Source organism: Gopherus evgoodei, chromosome 20, assembly GCF_007399415.2.
Source record: "Gopherus evgoodei ecotype Sinaloan lineage chromosome 20, rGopEvg1_v1.p, whole genome shotgun sequence".
Classification (NCBI taxonomy): Eukaryota; Metazoa; Chordata; order Testudines; family Testudinidae; genus Gopherus; species Gopherus evgoodei.
In genome coordinates this window covers 3,294,548-3,315,438 of record NC_044341.1, presented here as the reverse complement: position 1 = coordinate 3,315,438, position 20,891 = coordinate 3,294,548, and the positions used below count along the sequence as shown (strand labels likewise).

General features: G+C 37.9%; 1 protein-coding gene across 3 annotated transcripts in view; it reads left to right on the top strand.

The window, feature by feature from the left end:
• Nucleotides 1–19,801, top strand: part of AGO3 (argonaute RISC catalytic component 3) — a 62,174-nt gene extending 42,373 nt beyond the window's left edge. For 2 of the 3 annotated variants that reach the window (XM_030538763.1, XM_030538762.1), the window contains 7 exons: nt 160–319; nt 1,857–1,947; nt 2,863–3,057; nt 3,466–3,600; nt 4,532–4,633; nt 5,863–6,062; nt 6,890–19,801. In XM_030538763.1, the coding sequence (XP_030394623.1) occupies nt 160–319; nt 1,857–1,947; nt 2,863–3,057; nt 3,466–3,600; nt 4,532–4,633; nt 5,863–6,062; nt 6,890–6,998 (992 nt within the window). In that variant the 3' untranslated portion in view covers nt 6,999–19,801. Of the gene's footprint in view, nt 1–159; nt 320–1,856; nt 1,948–2,862; nt 3,058–3,465; nt 3,601–4,531; nt 4,634–5,862; nt 6,063–6,889 lie in introns of those variants that run through there. The other variant, XM_030538764.1, reaches the window with a different exon arrangement.
• The last annotated feature ends 1,090 nt before the right edge of the window (nt 19,802–20,891 follow it).

The window sequence follows — 20,891 nt, the reverse complement described above, 5'->3', positions numbered from 1 at the left end:
AGACAGGTCAAAGCATGCGTTTGAATTGGAAGTTGATAGGTTAGAATGTAAATTTGACTAATAGTGGCTTTGGCTGTGTTCTGTTCTCTGTCTGAATTTCAAATAGGCTTAAAAATCTTAATAGTTTTAAAAAAAATTAAATTAATGCTTGCTTCTTAGCGGAGGTGAAACGTGTGGGAGATACGCTGTTGGGGATGGCTACGCAGTGCGTTCAAGTCAAGAATGTCATAAAAACATCTCCTCAGACTCTCTCAAACCTGTGCCTAAAGATTAATGTTAAATTAGGAGGAATCAACAACATTCTTGTACCTCATCAACGGTAAGAATCTCTAATGGGGGCTACTTTGGGATTTATTATTGTGTCTATTTTCAGTTTGATATTTAACATCCAAAACTGGAAAGGGGGTTAAGTGCAGAATGGTATGTTATTTATGAAACCAAAGATGCTGCCCTTGGCATTGCAACATTGCATCTCACAGCACATCCTGGTTCAGCAGTGACCTCCAGGACACTTCCTACCTGATCTGGTAAGTGGAGACTTGGGTCATATTGAAGCTCTCCCCAATAGTTGTCACAATGGCTTTTAGTCTCTGAATCAGAAGGTTGTAAATCAAATCCCCATTTGAGATGTTGGGCCACTACCCAGTACTTGAAGAGAAATGAATGAGAGGAGATACTGGCGTTCTAGAGGTATTGTCTTTGAATGGAAGTATTGAGTTAAGATTCCATCTATAGAGGCTATCTGGGTAGAAGTGTAGGATACCACAGCATTCTTCAGAGAAGATCACAGTGCTCAGCCAGCTGACAAATTCTGCTGTCCTGTGTGCTGTTAACGGTGGTAGAACATGTACTCTGGGTCTTTCACCTCTGCTGCTGCATAAGTCCTCTAGATCATCCTCCTGCTAGTGTATGATGGTTCTGTATGCTGTATTCAAATGCCTTGTCCCAGTCCATTTTAAATGTTTCAAGTGACAAGGCTTCTACTACCTTGCTCTTGAGGCCTTTGTTCTAATAGATCTCACTGGTTAGAAGCTTCCCCTGATAATGGCTCACTGGCCAGGGTCATTGTACTACTAGTCTAATCTATATGCGTTTCCACTGTCTTAGAACAAACAGTCCATTGAGAGCAGCGACCTTTGTATCCACCCTGGAGACTGGGCATTTGGCCACCTTAGCTCCAAGTGTCACTAGAACAGATTTATTGTTGGAAAAAGTGGAGTATGCAAAAGGTAATGTGGTGGCCCAGAATAACCTCTTGGAAGTTCTCTCTGGAAACTGTTTCTGAAAGCTCTGTGCCCAGGTATCGGTAGCTGAAGTGACACATGAAGCACATAGTCCATTCTCTAGACCATGAGAATGGATTGCAAGCTTTAACATACCTCCTTGCTACTCATGCCACATCACCCAGAACAGTGTGTGTAGTCTAGCTACATTTTTGCCATTGTACAGTGTACATTGTATAGTGCCTAGCACAATGGAGCTCTATTCTTGATTGGCCTCTAGGTACTACCCTAATCAGCATGATTGATAACAATCATGATATGTCTTTGTAGGGAATTATTTTTAATGCTGGGTCATGGTATTTAAACTAATTTCTGTAATAGCATTGTATTAGCAGTAAACAGTGATGTATTTTGGAATGACTATTAAGAGAGTTTAGGAAAAGTTCACAACAATATGCCGGACACTGATTGCGGTGGCTAAACATAGTCTTCTGAATTTCTGGTAGAAATTTCTTTTCCTTCTCTACTCATACTCAAATTAAGAAACAAAAATCAGGATTGAGAAGTGTAATTGTAAGTGAATGGTTGGTGCTAGGTTGACTTGTCACTTTTTTTTTTTTTTTTTTTTTAAAGACCTTCTGTGTTCCAACAACCAGTGATCTTCTTGGGAGCAGATGTCACTCATCCACCTGCTGGGGATGGAAAGAAGCCTTCCATTGCTGCTGTAAGTCCTATGAAATTGGCTTAATTGTTTTTCATATGTTATGAAAAGGAGAGAATAGAAAATGCAGCTACATTTGTGAGAGAACTGAAACATCATAAATTAATTCATTGACTTTTGATGTGGCTTTCATTTTCCCCTGCATATTCCAGTTCTCCGCATACAGAAATCAGACAGCTTCTTGAAAACAAACGTACTGCTTAAAATTTCTGATTAATGCTTTGTAGTGTTCTAATATACTTAGTGAAGATGATGTTACATCAGTGATGCTATTAAATAATAGTTCTTTGAGAGAACATAACTGAATTGTAAGTGCTCTAAATTCCGAAAGAAACCATGCACCTCTAATAGTTTAACTAACAAAATGCTGCTGTGTTTATATTTAAACAAAGATGACTTTAAGAGACTGGTGTTTGCAGGAAGTTCTTGAATAATTTTTTTCTTTTCAGCCTGGGAAGGACAAGCGGGCTGTAATATGAGATCTTTAGACACTTTGGGTACTCATGCTGCTCTTTGCTACATTATCTGCTATATTTCCCAGAATGGAAGGGGGACTATTCAGAGTTCCTAATGAAGAGGCAATGAACCAGGAGGAGTTTTTGCTTGAATTACTATAGTGGGGGTGGAAGAGGAAATATTGCACTGCCAATGAAAGAGGAAGAATAATTCCAAGGCAAATATAAAATAGGGTTTTTTGTGGAGGGCTGGTAAAAGGCAAGTTTCAAACACTCTCCTGTAAGAGATTTAAGATTTCTAAACCCACATCTTACAATAACTCCTGTGCCATTTGCTTAAATGATCTGATTATTCTCTTCTTAAAACAAACCTTTAAATTTAAAACCTCTTCCCTTTTCCCTGGTAAAATACTTTGTATCAATTCCACGTGGATCTTTTACATTCTCATTTCCACAAATATAGGTTGTAGGTAGTATGGATGCTCATCCAAGCAGGTATTGTGCCACAGTGAGAGTTCAAAGGCCTCGGCAGGAGATTATCCAAGATTTGGCCTCTATGGTAAGAGAACTTCTCATCCAGTTCTACAAGTCAACGCGATTCAAGCCCACACGTATCATCTTCTACAGGGATGGGGTTTCTGAAGGACAGTTTCGACAGGTTCGTTACACTTGAATTTTTTACTGTGGCAAGATTTGAATTGAGAAATGTTAGTTCCATTTTTCACATTTGCATCTGAGTTAAGATGTAGCACTACAATGTATTGGCTACACTTCTTATGGAAGTGTGAAATCCCAACTAGGGAATCTCATTAGGTGGAAACTGCTTGGAGTTCTTCAGATTGTGGGCTGAGGAAAGTAATGATGTATTATATCAAATGGTTGAAAACTGTGTTTCCTGGTTGAGAAGCTGATCATTTAGAGCCATAGATGAGTATAGACTTCCTACAAATTAACTAATATTGCATAATGGACATGAAACAAGTGTTAAGTACAGAGTACTGTTTACTAGACACAATGTGCAGAGTACAGTGTAAGAGTAAATTAATCTATTGTTTCTGTACTGTAGGTGTTGTATTATGAGCTGCTGGCAATTAGAGAGGCCTGCATCAGTCTGGAGAAAGATTACCAGCCAGGAATAACCTACATCGTAGTACAGAAACGACACCACACACGATTGTTCTGTGCGGACAGAACTGAAAGGGTAATCCTTAGCCCATTCCAGTGTAGTTATGTATGTGAAAAGGCTAATAAAGAAAAGATTGTGCTAGTGTTTTTGTATAAATGTACAAAATCCACTTGATGTATTCCTCACGTTCAAAGGAGATGCTCAAGATTGACAGGTGCAAAAAATTGATCCCCAACTTATTTTGTCTTTGAAGATCTTATTTTATTTTATTCTAAATTCAGTTGTAAAACTTCAGCTGCTGACCGTGGGAAGTTCTTGTAGAATTACAGATGTTAATGACATTTAGAAGAAATTAAATGTCTAGAAATACTATTTCATAGAATCATAGAATATCAGGGGTTGGAAGGGACCTCAGGAGGTCATCTAGTCCAACCCCCTGCTCAAAGCAGGACTAATCCACTGACAGATTTTTGCCCCAGATCCCTAAATAGCCCCCTCAAGGACTGAGCTCACAACCCTGGGTTTAGCAGGCCAGCGCTCAAACCACTGAGCTATCGCTCCTCCCATACAGGCTCTACAAAAATCTTAAATACAAGAGAATGTGAAACCACAAAGGACTTTATTTCAGTCAAGTTTACATGTTTTCTGAGTGATGTAATGCAGACTGGGTGGGTACACAAACCAAAATATACATAGTTAAATCTTTAGCTACTTCCCCCTTCTGAAGGCAGGTGGAGCTGAAAGTGCTATGGATGCAGCATGCTTAACTTTAGAGTGAAAAGGGGAGTGCTTTGTCCAAAGCAAACATCACAGATTATTATATTTGCATATTCTATAGGGGGAGGGGTTAAATTCAGGGCTCTATTCACTGAATGCTGTATACTCTAAATAGAATGTTGTGTTTTAAAGTTACGGCTGAATGGCATAAGCACATCGAAATTCTTTATTGCTTTATTTTCTTTAAAAATGACTAGCTAATAGTGCTTTCATCAAAACCCCTCTGTAGGTCGGAAGAAGTGGCAACATTCCAGCTGGAACAACTGTAGATACAGATATTACACACCCATACGAGTTTGATTTTTACCTCTGTAGTCATGCTGGAATACAGGTAAGATATCTTCCTTTATAAACTAATACATATGGCTACAGCAAGTATTCTTTCCCTTTTTTGAAAATATGCCCCCCCCCCCCCCGCAAAAAAAACAAAAAACTGTGTGTTAGACAAACGTCTTCTCATTCTGTTTCCTTAAGAGCTGTGAAACCTGTCTCTGGAACCAGCACTCCCAATGACTTACTTAACTGAGCTGTTAGGGTATCTTTTATTTTCATAATCTGTCCTGACTTGAGGTTGGTTTATTTGAAGAGAAGTAATGAACCCTCCTCATATTAGTTAGGAAACTAAAACACTATGTTAAACATCTGTTTAGTTGTAATGAAATGAACATTGTTTACGTTTGAGAATTTGATTCAATTTGAGGATTGAAAGCAGCCTTGAAAATTAGTTGATTTAAGCCTAGACTGACGGTAAACTATAGGATAATGAAATTGAATCTAGCAGTTTGGTGGTATTGCCGGCAGTGCAATGGCAATCCAACTTAATGAGGAAAATTGCATCTAAATATTGAGTTCAGAAGAATAGAAAAAGTTAAACTCTTCAGAGTTTTAAGTTCTGTTCTTTATGAAATTTTGACCAAACTGCAGGGAATTTTGGTGGACTGCAGCAAGTATATTCTGGGTTTTTTTTGGTTTCAATTACTGATTGCTCTAAACAAAGATAGGTACTATGCTTGCCCTTCTCCCACCGTCTGGGATTTCACCCATCCTCCCTGAGTTCTCAAAAATAATTGCTAATGATTTCCAAGATTACTTCTGTTAGTACCTTAAGTATCCTAGGATGAATTTAATCAGACCCTGCCTGATGGATTTAGTTTACCCGAAGGAAGTAGGAGGGTGAGTTAATCATGGTTTATAAGTACTGTACCTACATGAGGAGGAGATTTCTGGTAGTGGTAGCGACATAATAAAATCAAATGGCTCAGAGCTGAAGCTCGATAAATTCAAACTAGAAATAAGGTGCACATTTTTAAGTGGTAGTAACTAACAATTGGAACAGTTTACCTAATGTGGTATGCATTCTGTCACTTGAAGTATTTAAGAGATGCTGTTGTTCAACCATAAGTTATAGGCTAGATGTAGGAATTGCTAAGTGAAATTCTCTGGCTTGTATTATGTAGGAGGTTAGACTGGATAATCCATAATATTTCCTCCTGGCCTTAAAGTCTGACTTGATACATATGAGAGAGCCAGACAAGTGAACTGATATTCCCTTCTCCATAGGGTACCAGCCGTCCCTCACACTATCATGTTTTGTGGGATGATAACTGTTTTACTGCAGATGAACTTCAGCTGCTGACTTACCAGCTCTGCCACACATATGTGCGTTGCACACGATCTGTTTCTATACCTGCACCAGCGTATTATGCTCATCTGGTAGCATTCAGAGCACGATACCATCTTGTGGACAAAGAACATGACAGGTAAATGAAAACACAGGTGCTTATATTTATATCCCCTTTCAGCCCTCAGCCCAAAACCCTTTCCATATTGTCAGGCTTTAGACTATCTGACTATATCAGCAGTTCACAAACATTTTTGCTGCATGACCTCAAAATGGCATCCTCTGCATGCTCAGGATTACCACAACCCCATCTGCTGATGGTGGAATGACCCCACTTGGGGTCACAACCCACAGTTTGGGAACCACTGCTGTAGATGATGCACACTCAGCATTAACTTAATGTATGACCTGTAGGACTGGTCTTCAAACACATTTCCTAACTACTACCACTATACATAAGCATGTAGTGTGGTGTTCGCTTTCTATTATATAAAGAATTTAAAGTTTTGAGTTAAAAAAAAAAAATTTTTGTTTGTTTAATATTGTTGCATGGAGATGGGCCAAAACACTCATGTGCATTAAACACTCATGTGCATTAATCCTGAAACCAGAAATACTGCTATGAATGAGGCGAGTGGTAATAATGCTTTGCACTTGTCTAATTCCTTTCATTTTAAGGTTTCAAAGTGTTTTACAAATATTAAGCCTCAAAAGCACCAGGCAGGGTAAGAAGTAGTATACCTATTTTATGGATGGGCTATCTGAGCTACAGAGGTGAAGGGACTTGCCAAAAGCCATGAAGTTGCTGTGAAAGCTGAGTAGAACCCAGGAGTTCTCACCATACTCTGCTCAAAAAAATTGTCACATTGTCTTCTCGAGTGTTGAAATAATGCAGTGCTGGTAAACGATGCAATTCAAGTTGAAAGAGTTTCTGCTAGTTTTAATATTTCTCACTTTGTCTTGCAGTGCTGAAGGAAGCCATGTTTCAGGACAAAGCAATGGGAGAGACCCACAGGCCCTTGCTAAGGCTGTACAGATTCACCAAGACACCTTACGCACCATGTACTTCGCTTAAATAAATCAATAAAATCGGAGCATACTCACTTAAAGGAAGAACTGAAAAATTAAGCCACATACAATGTATGTTTCCGGTAGGGCAGTTTATGGGGTGCTCCTCCGATCACGCTGAAGCCGACACTGTGCAGGGGCAAGGGGCTAATCCTTAAATTGACACGTGAAGGATTGTTTACTTCATTGAGGAACACAGCACTATTATGCAATATGAAACCAGCCAACTGCTTTTTTTGGGGCGATCTTCTGTAGGAAGTGCCGTCGTCATCAGTTACTTTTTTTTATTTCTTGTAGCCTAACCCTTTTATGCCTTTACCTCAAGTTGCTCGGCAGCACAACTATCTTTGCAAAAAAAAGTTAATGATGTAGTTTAAAAAAAACCACAAACAACCTATGGAACAATCACAATGATTGTTGAGGGGGGAAGTGTGCAAAAAATAGCCTTTTTCTCTTTACCCCAATGCATTGAGGAGGCTTTCTCTCAATATTGCCATCAGCATTTGAAAGGGAACATATCCAAGTACATTTCAATGTACAGAACTAATTAGAAAAAATTAGGGGAAGGGTTTTGCACACGATAGTCCATTAATCTAAACATAATTTAGCCAACTGCTGCCTTTGTGTCTTTCTTCACGGTTTGGAGTCCTCAACTCCAATAGTTCCCTTTGAGAAAGCAGGTGGTGTCTGTGCAGCAGTAGTGATCCACACTCCTCTTGCTCTCTGGTGAGTTTACTAAAGATGCTGTTTTACCTTATCCAGAAGTTTCAACTAATTCTCTATCTGGCAAGTGTTGAAATAATGCAGTGCTGGTTACACGTAGTAAACACCAGAAACGAAACTTTAGAGTTGAGGTCTTTATTTGCTAGTTTACTTGCTGCCTCTCACACCTTAATGTGATTTCATATATATATATGTGTGTTTTTGAAGTTTAGCTTCTTTTTCTTATATTTATTAGAATAATAATGCTTTAATTTAATTATTACAGAACATATGGGCAACATCAATTTGTATTTTAGAAATGTAACCATGTTTATTTTAAAAAACAAACAAACTGACAACTTGTTTTTGCTATCTTTTAGTGCAATAAGCCGTTCTAAAGGAAAAATGTGTCCGTATTAAAGCGGTGTTTGTACCACTAAGTGTGGGAGAATGGACACCTCCACAATTTTCAAAGGACAAAGTAAAAGCCTTAATTTCAAAAGGAAAGTTTTATAGTTATCAGGAGTCAACCATGTTCCTTTTCTAAATCAAACCAGCTAAGAACAGCAAAACCTGTGCTTCTAGGATTCTGCAAGCTTTAATATTGGCAATCAATGCAGTATTTTGATTTAACAAAGGAATTGTGTACATTTTGGGGTTAAGAGACTGAAGACTTTTCATTGAAGATCCAAGTTTTCAGATGCTGTCCCTAATGTAGCTGACATAATCATAAAAATGTCTTAAGAAGTTAATGAAGTTTTTAAGCATTTTTGCTTATTTCATTAAGCGGCTTTCCTTTTTAAATTAAGGTGTCGGTGGCTTCATTTCACTTTACAGATAAATTAAGAGGGCTGGGATAATTTTAACAAGTTAAATCACTGAAATGTGAAACAAAACATTAATGGGACTTTTGTTCATTCCACTTTAAAGTTAAAACAAGTATTTTAAAGATGAAAGAGATGAGCATTTATTCAGTACATCCAGGCATCGGGGAGTTTTGCACTTTGTAACCTCGTGAACTGCATTTTTAACTGTTTTATTTGCACTGGTTCATAGTATATATGCATATATATATACTGCAGATTGTTTATATGGGCATTGCTGTTATCCCAGCCCTTCTGAACTCCACCTGCTCTTCACACGAAAACCAATGGGTTGGTTTAAGTATCTCATTTGTCTCTTGTCATTCTCATGTAATCCACTATATTTGCCAATTTACTGTATTTTGAGCCTAAAATCTGAGCCCATTTTGCTTCAACAGGCTTGCATTTCCCCCCATTTCTGCCAGAAAACTAAGTACTGTATTTTGTGCATTTGTACATTATATTGAAATGTATGTAGTGCTGTTCACAACACTGTCTCAAAGCGCTTTACTAAATAGTTGATGTATCTACATATGTATTTTTCTCCCAGTATCAAGAAACATAATGCAAAGAAACTAATTTTTTGCAGTTAAAATTGCACTGGAAATAGTCATGCAGGTAAGGCAGTGTACCTAGTGGCTCAGGAGAAAAGGGGACGATTATAACAGATCTCTATGTAGCCAACCAGCTCTTAGGAGTCTCTCTCATTGTTAGTGGGATTCTATTCATTCATCAGTGGGACTGCAGATTCCTCACTGAAGTGTCCCAGTGTTCTCTGGCTGCTTCATGCACTGATCTTTCAGCTCCTTTGAATAAACCTGCTGCAGGGAGGTCAATATAATGAAATGATTGGAGCAAGATGGTTTCCAAACAAATCTCTCCATCTTTTATTCTGTAACTTGTCAGTTTCCTCTTAAAAGAGCTCTAGCTAGTAGACCCTTTATAAAAGGCCCAGGTTAGGCTTTTTACATTAGATTGATTTTTTTAAAATTGAAGGGGCTTTTTTAGAAAAACCTGCTTTACAAGGACTTTTTGTGAACTGGCATTTTGATGAAAAGCCCCTTTTTTAAAAAGAAATATGGCCTTTAACTCTTCTTTTTAAGACACTATACAGTTTCCAGTCTGATTTGAAAGTTTTACTTACTTTGCTTGCTACTTCCACCAAAAACTTAAAATATAAAAAAATCCATTGGGGAAATGGCTTAAAAAATGTTTGCTCAGCAGGCCAGTGTAACTGGTTTTCATGTGAAGAGAAGTTGGGAGTTTTAATCTCTATATTCTTAGTTTTGCAAATGTCTACAGAAGTGCCGATACATATATTTGTATTACAATATCAAGTTACTGGCGTTGTGAGGGCCACACGTTTATGATACTGTAGCTGCTATATTTATTTAAATGGAGACGGACAATTACTGCACTAGGAAATGAGGAGATGAGCAGGAACCAAGGCTTAGAGTTAGATGCGGTATCTCATTTTTCAGAAGAAAATTAACAGTGTGAAATATCAAGTGTAACAAAGGGTGCTGTCATTTTAATTGAGATTAAATAGCCAGAGATTCTTCCTTTGTCTAAAGACTTATATATATTTTGATGTTTGCAGTTTAGGGGGTGGGGGGATAAATGGTACCTCATCTGTGGTGGCAGTTTCCTGTATATTTTCACAGGAGTATATGGATTTTTTTATTTTTGTACCTGCTCTCCTTTAAAGAAAAGTTTTCTCAAGTTTTATGTGCTTTTTAGAGAAATCTCGAGTGCACCACACATTATCCCTTTATCTTTCCAGGAGCACTCTGTATATAGCCCAAACAGGGATGTGGGCAAAGGCTGACAGTTCCATTTTGCGGAAACATTGGCCTCATTTGTGCATACATCTGTCTAAAACAGTGGTTCCCAATCTTCTCAGACACTATACCAGTTTACCAGACTAAGACCTTACCTTGTACTAGCAAGTGCCACTAACCTCCCAAACAATGGGGGCATACACTTAGGCACCCAGCACAAAATCTGGGGTGGGCAACCAAGGATACTAGCCACACACACCTGAAATAACAATACTGGTACATGTACCAATGTTTAGGAGCCACTGTCCTAGAAATAGCAGTGCTTCTCTGAAGGGTTTTTGATAATGGCAATTACTTTAAATATGTGATCTAGTGATTAGTGGATCCAACGTTAGAAAGAGGTTGAGAATTTTTAGTAGTTTGAATCGTTAAACTCTTGCAGCATCTACTAACAACACGACTGACAACTCCACTCAAACAGAGCAGCTTTGATTTGTGGGGCACTTCCACTGTGGCCGTTTTACTCAGGATTGTTAGATAGATGGTTGTCAAATGTTAGACCATTTAGTTGAAATTATGCAAAGGTTATCTCCCTAGGATTCATTTTGGGATGCTTTTAGAAGGTAGTTTAGTCCTTGTAACAGCTTTCAAGTTGAAATGGATTCCTGAAAGCTGTCAGTCAAATTCTTTCAAGATGCCATTGGTCCTAAATTGTTTCCATTTCTTCTTTTTGTGCAGATACTTGTCCGATCAATGTTTAGGCACAGGACATTAGATGAATAATCATGCTCTGTGCACATCCTAGCTGCTTGTTTGTTTTCTACTCGGGCTCGAGTGCACAATAGTGTGAAATTGCCAAGCTCCAATTTCTTCAGTTTCAAAAGAATGAGGCCTTTCTGGATTTACATTTTACTCAAACCTTGAGACTTGTCCACCTTTGATATGTTCTCAGTTTTGTGAACTGATGGGATATAACCTTTCTCAAAGCACTTTTCGTAACAGAGGAATCAAAGAAGCTCTGATTATATAAATTGAAACCGTAACTTTTCATTTTCAAATGGTCATCTTGAAGTTTCTTTTCATGCCAGACAAATGCTCAGGCAGTTGCCGTGTTGTGGAGTAAACATGGCTGCCACTGGCCGGTTAATTTTATCAGATAGAAAATCCATGTAGATGTCAAAGGGACAAATATTCCTTGCTTACTTTCCTACCCAAAGATAGTACTTGAATCTGACATTGTGTATGGGATACCATTTGTGTTTTGGCACATCTTTTAATTATAAAAACTTCACTTAGCCAATTCACTCAGATATATTATTTTTGTAAAAATGAAAAAGATTATTAAGGTTAAAGTAGCGCTAATCTCAAGTGTTTTCTACTAGTAGAAAATCTTCGTAACTTTACAATAGTTGTCAGGTGTGAATCTGATGTGTACAGGACCCTATGTTTTACCTATCTAGCAGAGTCCCAAGAATACAATCACAAAAACACTGAGGTTTAAAATTAGTTTGTGGCCTGAGCAGCCAAAGGCACCCATGGGAAGCAGTGGGGGTGGAGGGCAGGTGAACGTTTGCAAAGAAGCAAACCAACAAAAGCATCACTGTTACAGAAACTAGGGAGTTGGTGGAGAGACCCATACCAATCACCTTTCCAGCCGTGTGTCCCTGACTGTTAGAATTCTGTCTGAGATCCCCTCATCCTAACATGGGTACTTTTATTGTAGAGTCCTGTTAAAGCAAAGAAGTTCCACTGTTAAAACTTGGAGCAATTTTTAATTTTTTTTTAAAGCTAGACAGTCCTCAGAAAGTGCCTTTTCAGAAGATGGTGCTGTAGATTTTTATGTTCAAATTGTACATGGCTGAAAATTTGAGAAAAATTATTGAAAATGCCAAGTGTTTGGTATCATTTTATGTAACTTCAAGCAGCAATTTCTGAGTCAGGACCAAGAATAACCAAGGAAGGGTGTATTCAGAAGGAGGGAAAGATATTGAGGAACGATCACCAAATTCAGCTTGTAAACTTGAAGTAGTTTGGATTTTATTTAATGTAACTAACCACTTCCTATTTTAGGAGGATACATGGGGTGGGGTGGAGGAAAGGGGGAGAAATAGCACAGGACACTTCAGGCAGTGGTGTAGTTAATAATATTTAAATGGGATCATAGATGATCAAAGGACATGTCCTCATTTTTGGAGATGAAGCAGGTTCACAGAGATGAAGTAAAATTCTCTGAGGGCTTATAATGAGACAGTATATCCTACTGTGAGCAGACTTCACACAACCTGTATTTTAAGAGAGTAATGTTTACATGCTAAGTGAATTTCTGATGACTTAATAGGGACTTTTGATTATCTAAATGGTAAACATGTTTGGATGATTGTTGGTGCCCTGTTTTCACTGGGCTAAAAGATGTTGTGGAGCCCCTGCTGACTTTGGTGAGCATTCCTCCAGTCAGGAAGAGTTGTCGACTAGACTAATAAACACTGCACCTCATTAACCTTGTAATGCTGCATAAAGTAGTAATAATAGCAAAGTTCGGCCTTGATTTCACTGTAATGTGCTTGCACATGCCTGCAAAAATATACACACAACTTTCATTTTTGTAATACCTTAATAGTAGTTAAAATATTTTTTTTAAAGATGAGATTTGTCCTTTATTGTGGTGTTTCCTTATATTTATTGGTTATTTGTGTGCAGCTTATAGTTTCATGTTTGGCCTAAATGTTGCTTTATAACACTTTTTTTTTTTTTTTAAGGAGGGAGTTGTTTCTATGTGTCTTTTTCTTTGTGAAATCATAACTTTACTAATGATTGAGGAGAAACTGAATGAAATGAAGTGATCAGGACATAAAACAGACTACGTCGGTAGCTGGATTTGATTTAGAATTCTGACATGCCCTTTTCTGTGTTCAGTTTTACTGTAAATCCAGTACTGGTCTTTAATAACGTGTAAAACATACTTCTAGATCATCTGAAAATAATGGTCTCTTGATATTAAGCAAGATGTTTTCAAGAGTCAGAAACATTAACATGAGACTCCCATTTCTACTAAGTAACAGATTTGCTGGAATTGGTTTGTTCAGTAAGTCTACCAATATTTCTAGTATGATTAAGCAGTGTTAGCACCTTTATTTCACATATTAATTTGGAATTGCTCACTTAAATTCAAGTAATTAGGCTATTCAAATTGTAAAGGGGGGATAGTGATACTTGCTTGAACTTTTAGGTTGTTAGGGGAAAAAAGCACTGTCAGGTTAATCCGTAATTAAAAATACTTATTACTTAATGTAGGTTATAAAAATGAATTTTAAAGCTCTAATTTATTTTTCTCTGTTTTTGCTGTCTTTTGCTTCTGATTCAGCTTAGACAAAGAAATTAATTAGTTTATAGTAACTTTATAGTCAGAGCAATCCTGGCATTTAAACTTTCCTCTGCAATGATTCAACCTAAACTCTTTTCTCTTTTAAATCTTAAATTCCTGAAAGCATTTCTTGTTTAGGTTTTATTAAAGTTTATTCCACAAAACCTAAATTCAGGACCAACACTACCTTACTTTTGTCTCGTTAGTAACAGCCATACCTTTATTTTACTGATTGAAAAGGACCAAAAATTCCTGTTCCATTTTTTTTTTCATGCAGAGGTAGATCCTGCATCTTTTTTTCCATTGCTCATAGCCAATTTCATATGACTTTTAACCAATCCAGAAGTTGTTGAAATCCAATAAGATTTCAGTTCTTGTCCTCTTCGCTTTCCATACTTTTGTAGCCATATTTACAAAGTCTAAAGAGACTTAATAATTTAAATTTGGTGATACTGTTTTTATTGGGCACAAGCCATTATTAATCAGTCTTACCTGGATTAAGATGTACTGTGGCATATGTATGTAATTACAGTAGATCTGTATTACTCAGCAACAGGTGTGTGATGTTTTAAAACATCCAGTTTAAGTTTAAACTGAAAAATGGCAGATGGTGCAGACCCTCTCATGAAATATTTTCAGTAGGAAAAATAATCTTCTGCATATATCTAGTTTTTATTCATCCTCCTTGCTGAGACTTGGTGAATGAACATTTTCTGGAATAAATTGCATTGTTTGTAGTCTGTTGTGCTGGGGTGAATGATTAAACCAAACGGAATTATATGTCAGGAGTCTGTCAATTTTCTTTCCTGTATTACTGAAGTAGAGAACAGATGGCCGTGATGACAGTTGCATCAAACCAACGACAGAGAGCTGTCAAAAGCAATGCAAGGGGGAAATTAGTGTTTATATTTAAAACAGCGTAAGCAATGGAAAGCTAAGGTTTCTGCAAGAACAACGTGCAGCTCAGAACCTTGTGAACCTGTATTTTCATGTTTAGTTCACCAAAAGGAAACGCCTCTTGCATTTGGCCACTTTAAAAACAACCACAGGATGAGGGAAAAAAAATGTGCCTGTGTTCCCCACTACCACATAAGCATGCAGAGAAGCAATGCCCTTAGGCGCTGTACATTTGAATGTAAAATTATAAAGAACAACATTTTTATTTTGCTTTTACCTAAATGCTGCTACTTTAAATACTTAGTTAAAATCCAATACATTGGTGCTATTTGAAACCAAACAGCCAAAAGATTTCATGGGTAAAACCATAAAATTGAATTACTGTTGTAGGTTGTTGGCCACAGTCTTCAGCAGCATCCAGAGACAAAGCAGTGGCAGTGTTCATCTTCCGTGGCATTGCAAATGAGTCTATGAGTCTAACTGGTATTGCTCATGTTCAACTTTTAACATACCTTCCCTTTTCCCTAAAACAAACTCACTCACCATACTATGCCCACATGGAATATCCATTTCTATCTGCAACAATCTTGTTACCCTTTGGAACACAAGGGTTTAGTTATTGGACTAGTGAGTGTTAAGGCAATGAGTGATGGTTTGTGGTGAAGCAGCTGCTAATAGAGAAACCCAGGAAGGGTTTAAACAGAAGTTAGTAGGGTAAGCTGCATTCTGCTCTGGTTCTTGAGGGAATTGATAGGAATCTCAAAAGGTGATTTGAGCACACTTGAAACGTTTTTTCTTGCAGGAATTATTTGAGCTGATATTGAGAACCCAGCAGGCATTTTGCCTTTTTCTGATCAAGAACAGAAGCTGGAGGACAATTTACACTTGCAGCATTCCCAAATAATTGATATGCTATGGTTAAGATTTTCATGCGCTTAACTTAAAACTGAGATCCTTCTTTCATTTTCCTTAGCCCACTGTTACAATGCTAATATTTTAAAATGTTCATGTCCCTTTTTTTGTTAAGGAATGTGCACTCTGAATGGGATTACGCATGAATGTATAGAGTTTGTTACCCTTTCAGGTACCTTTTTGAACTAGTTTTTAAGGAGTAATGATATCTAATATGCATTATTCAGTAGTAGATTAGCAGTTTCTTTTACAAAATTTAACCTAGATGTTAGTCTCCTTTTCTGTGCCTATTCAGAATAGCCTAACCTGCCTTTACTTAAAAATTGCCATCCAGTGGTGTCTTTACTACTTACAGTGCATCTGCACCATTCACGCATTAGCTTGATTTTTTTTTTTTTTGGAGTCCGGCTGTTTTTTTTCCTGGCAACTGTGAGGGACATTTAAGAATGTGGTATAATGAATGTAGGAAAGCAACGAACTGGCCTGATTTTAAGTGGAATCCTTTTGGTGAAAATTTGATGTCACTGTTATCTCTGCAAAAATTATTTTGCTAGCAGCGGAAGTTGGGGTGGTCTATATAAAGAATTTTGTAATGTCTTGGGTGTGAAAGGTTTTAGCAAAGTGACATGAGAAGAAAAGTACCTTCACGGCTATACCAAGGTACTAATATAGAGCAGATCTGTGTATATTACATGCTGTGCAAAAGGACTTACCTGTACCTGTTTCACCATTGAGTTCTGGATGCTGGTTTTTAGAGTTGAAGCTGCTGTGAAGGTAGATTTTCAGAATGCAGAGGGAAAGTTTCAGATGGACCATACTGAAACAATTTTGAGACGGTGGCATGGCACTCCAGAATTCAAATTCTTGCTGTGACATGAACTCCCTCTGTGTCTCTGGGTTTGTCACTCTGCCTCAGTTTCACCATCTGTAAAATGTGGATAATAGCTCACACTATGTGAGGACTAAGTATACATGTTTTGAAGATAAGTAATGCTATAGAAGTACTAAATTATTAATACACGTAAATTGAGGCATCTTTTGTAAATTTTCATCTCCATTTATCAGTCCTGTATTTTGTTTAACATTTCTCCCATCTGCCTGCTCTAGGGGTCATGCCATGGACCCGAGCTGTGGTCTTTGCGCACACTTCTTATCTGCATTGGGAGTTACCCATTGGGAAAGGCAGCAGTACTGGTCTATAATGCTGACTTTGTAGCTGGCATTTTTCTGACAAAAGGTTTGTTTTTTGTTGCAAGGTGGTTGGTAAGAGGGAAAAGTCTATATAAACACAGATTTGCAAGTATAGCAATTAAAATATAGAATTATTGGCCAGTAAACATGCTTTTTGCCTACATTTCCCCAACTGTGGAAGTCTCTTTAATAAATAAATAAATAAATAATCTGTTCAAACATCCAGTTCTTTACTATAGAAAATACAGTTCATACAAGGTTCTGTTCATTTTGGCATATCGGCCAGTCAGTTTTCCATTGGAGAGGTGGATAGTGCCATATTTGAAAAAGGTTTTTGAAATTCTGTTGTCACGTGATTAATTAAAAACATGGAAAGATTAGGGCTGCTGTGCCAGGCAAGTAAAGTGACATTGAAAGATTTCATTAAGTGATAGGAAGGCTATTAGAAGGAAGACAGTTTAGCCTTTTGATGTCAGGTAATTTGGCCGAATGTTGGCTTCATTGGGCTGTTCTGTGTTATGGACCCTAATATAACCCTTTCCACCTTGGTTGTAGGCTTTACTGTGTTTTGGACACAGTTTGTGTTTAATGAGGAAAGTGTACTCATTTCTCCAAGTGAAGCTTTGCAGCGTTGATTCTGGCTTTGTTAAATGTTTACCTGAAGATAAGTGCTGCTCCTTAAAATATTACATTTCAGCTCAGTTCTGCAGGCGGTAACCATTTTAAATGTATAGCCTCTGGGTACAGGAACTGTACTGATAAAAACCAATCTTCTGTTGCTGGCATTCACTGAGCAGGGTTCTCCCATATGATTAGCTGTACTGACTTACAGTAATTTGGCTCTCTTGTTTCACATGTCAGGTGAAAAAATGAGTTTTGGGCTCACAGGGTGTAGATTCATTTGACAGGGAGATTCTTATTTCCCTTGGTGTGAACGGTTAGGCTTTCCAGCATGGACTGCTCATGGATAAATAGCATTGGCATTCTGTGTGGGAAAGTGGGGACTGCTCAGTACCACAGGGCTATGGGGGTGGTTGGCATAGCTATGAGCATTGTCTATCAGGCATTACTTCAAAGGTTTCACTGTAATATGTAGTCATTGGCTATGTCTGTACTTGGAGCTGGGGGTGTGTGATTCTCAGTTTGAGGTGACATGTTTGTGCTAACTCTCATTGAGCTAGTGCACTAAAAATAGTAGTGTAGCCTTGATAGTATGAGTAGCAGCATGAGCTAGTTGCCCAGAGTACAAACCTGCTTGACCCTGTGTGCTATTTTTCACATGCTAGCTCAATGACCGCGAGCATGATTATGCCTACTTGAGCTGGGAATCAGTCTCTCCTCTCCCTTGCCCCCCAGCTCCATGTGTAGAGATCAGTTATGGGCCAATATGGCTATTAACATGTCTTCAGAGAATGGCAAATTGTGGCATAGCGTGCACCTTGAAGATTATTACTAATCAAATATTAAATGTTTAGGTATAAGGCTACTGGAAGCAGTGGTGTGTGTATATAAATGTTACATGTCTATAATACTGTGTACTTAAATAAAGAGAATATTTGTGCTACTTGGAATTCCTTTTTGGAATAAAGGGTGTTTGTTTTTTTAACAGACCTTTCCAGTGGTTTGGAATTCTCTTGTACATTTATGTGTCATACACACTCTTCCTCTTTCTGATTTGCTGTTAACTGCTCCCTTCTGTTTTGGTGCTACCATTGCTTTATGCAAGAAATAGAATGTGTTCTAACCACGAAGACAATGCCTATTTTTAAAAGAAAAGAGGGTTTATCTCAAGAAAAAAACAGAATTGCGATTTGAAACATTGCACAAAATAGATTGTAGGCGGATGACAAATGCATTGGTAAAAGGTTTTTTATTTTTACTTTTTAACCATCTTGACCGTGTGTGCCTATTTGTATTGCGGATATGGGCTGCAACTGTCTGGGGTGGGAGGGAGTTGATATGTGTTAGTATGGTTTGAAATGTAATGCTAACCAGAAGCAGTGTCCCCTCCCCCTCTCCTTTTTCCAAACAAACTGTTCTTGCCAAAATTTTCTACCTATCACAACTTTCACTTTTTTTTGCAGCACAGTAAAATATCATGACATAACTTCTGTCCCACTATTACTTCCCTCTGCTAGCCACCTGTAATCTCTCTAGAATGGTATAGAATATACATAAAGTCATTAGATCTTTCTTTTGGCTTTAAAAAAATAAAATCAAGTTGGGTATATTGTAAACCTACCGTAATCATTTGAAGACTAAATTTTGTTTTGAAATGCATGTAATGTACTATTTAACCTTATTTTAATACTTGCATTATTTTAGTTTTTTTCCAAAATGTCTGTGAAAATGAATGGAGGTTGCAGTGCAGGTCTGAATCTGAAAGGACATAGGACCAGATGATATCTTGAGGGAATACTAAACATGACTGCCAAACCTTTGTCAGAGAGAATGTGATTTTACTTTCAGACTCCTTTGACTTTTTATGTAGTGCTATTCAGTGAAAATAGCTGGAATTATAAGACATCCTTAAGTTGATATAAAATTGAAATGTGCATAAATTGACAATTTAAATAATTTCTCCACAAACTAATAAAATGGTATGGGAGTATGGTGATATCAGAGTTTTTTGGCACTGTTTATGCACGTGCTGAACAGCCAGTTATGTATTATGGTGTCAGCTGAAGGCTCAGAATAAGAGGTGAACAGAAAGCAAGCAAGATTCTGAAAGTAAAATGCTTGTGTGCAGATTTTCAGTGGTGAATGTTGTACCTTCGGTTAAATCATTGTCTTTTGCAGAAATGTATTATGTCTGTGGTTGAGATTAAAAGGACAAGTTTTTGATTTTTATTTAACCTGTCGCTCACAATACTTGCATTGTGAAATTCAGTCATGGAACTCTTTCTGAGCCAAAACTGTCACCAAAGTTTTCTGTGACAGATTCCACTCCTCTCTTTCTGCCATTCTCTATACTGGAAGGACTCTATGTTGTGTTTGTTTTTACCTTTTTAAAATTTTTTTATTGGTTTTAGTGTCGCTTTGCTTCAGTTTGAAGTGTAACTTTCACTAATAACTGCAATAAAAAAAAAAGCTTTGCTCCAAACTTCACTGTTGTTGTGTCCATAACTCAATTTATTTTGTCAAATCTTCCAACAGTATGTAGACAATGAATTACAGAATTAGAAAGCAGATTTTATCTAACCAGTATCATTTGTGGGGGGGAGAAGGGGTATTAGAAGTAGGGGCAGATGATTGGAAGGAATCCTAGTATTTAATAAATAAATGTTGTCAGTTTTAAGAGTACTCAGAATTGTAATCAATAAGGAATTGAAATAAGTCTTCAGTTTTTCAGTGCTGTCACTTTTTTAAAATCAGATTAACACGTCTTTTCTTGCAAGGAACTCCTTGCTGCAAAGACCATGTCTTTTGTACAGAACCTAGCACAATGGATCCCTGATCCTGATTTCTAGCCTATCCACACACGCTATACAAAATCCCTTCTGTGTAGAACCTAAAGGCATGAAGTGACTGTTAGTGTTATCACTGGTACCTTTTAGGACCAGGTCTTTCTAGAAATGTTTGGGAAGGTGACACAGGGTGTGGTGATATGGAAGCTGACACAGTGTCTGAAGTGGGGGCAGGCAAAAGGAGTGAAGTGAGAAGAGAAATGAGAGCATCTAGAGTGGGAGGGAGGTTTAGACATTTGTGAGGGAAGAGGTGGGCAGGAGCAGAGCTGGGAAGAGCTTTGAAGGGTAGGGGAAAACTGAACTTTGTATGGAAAAAGAGGGAACCCTGAGTGCAGAGATTCAGGGAAGGAAGGTGATCGGAGCAAGGGGAGGGGAAGGTGCTATCAGCACTACGGATAGGCTGAACCCAGAAAGATGAACTAGATGCTGCTTTTCCTTTTCACCTTACCCCAGCTACACGACAGCTTTCTGAAGTGCAGTGACTTAGGCAGAACATGCAGCAATGGCCTTCCTCATAGCTCTCCAGCGACACCATGAAAACATTCCTGCTGCAGGAGGGCTTGAGGAGAGAAGTTATTCATTTGTATTGCTGTTACATCTAGGAACCCCAGTAATGGAGCAGGACCCGATTGTGCCAGGGGCTGTACAAATACAGAACAAAAAGATGGTCCCTGCCCCAAAGAACCTGGTTGCTCCACCATTCACTGATGCTCAGAACCCAGCAGA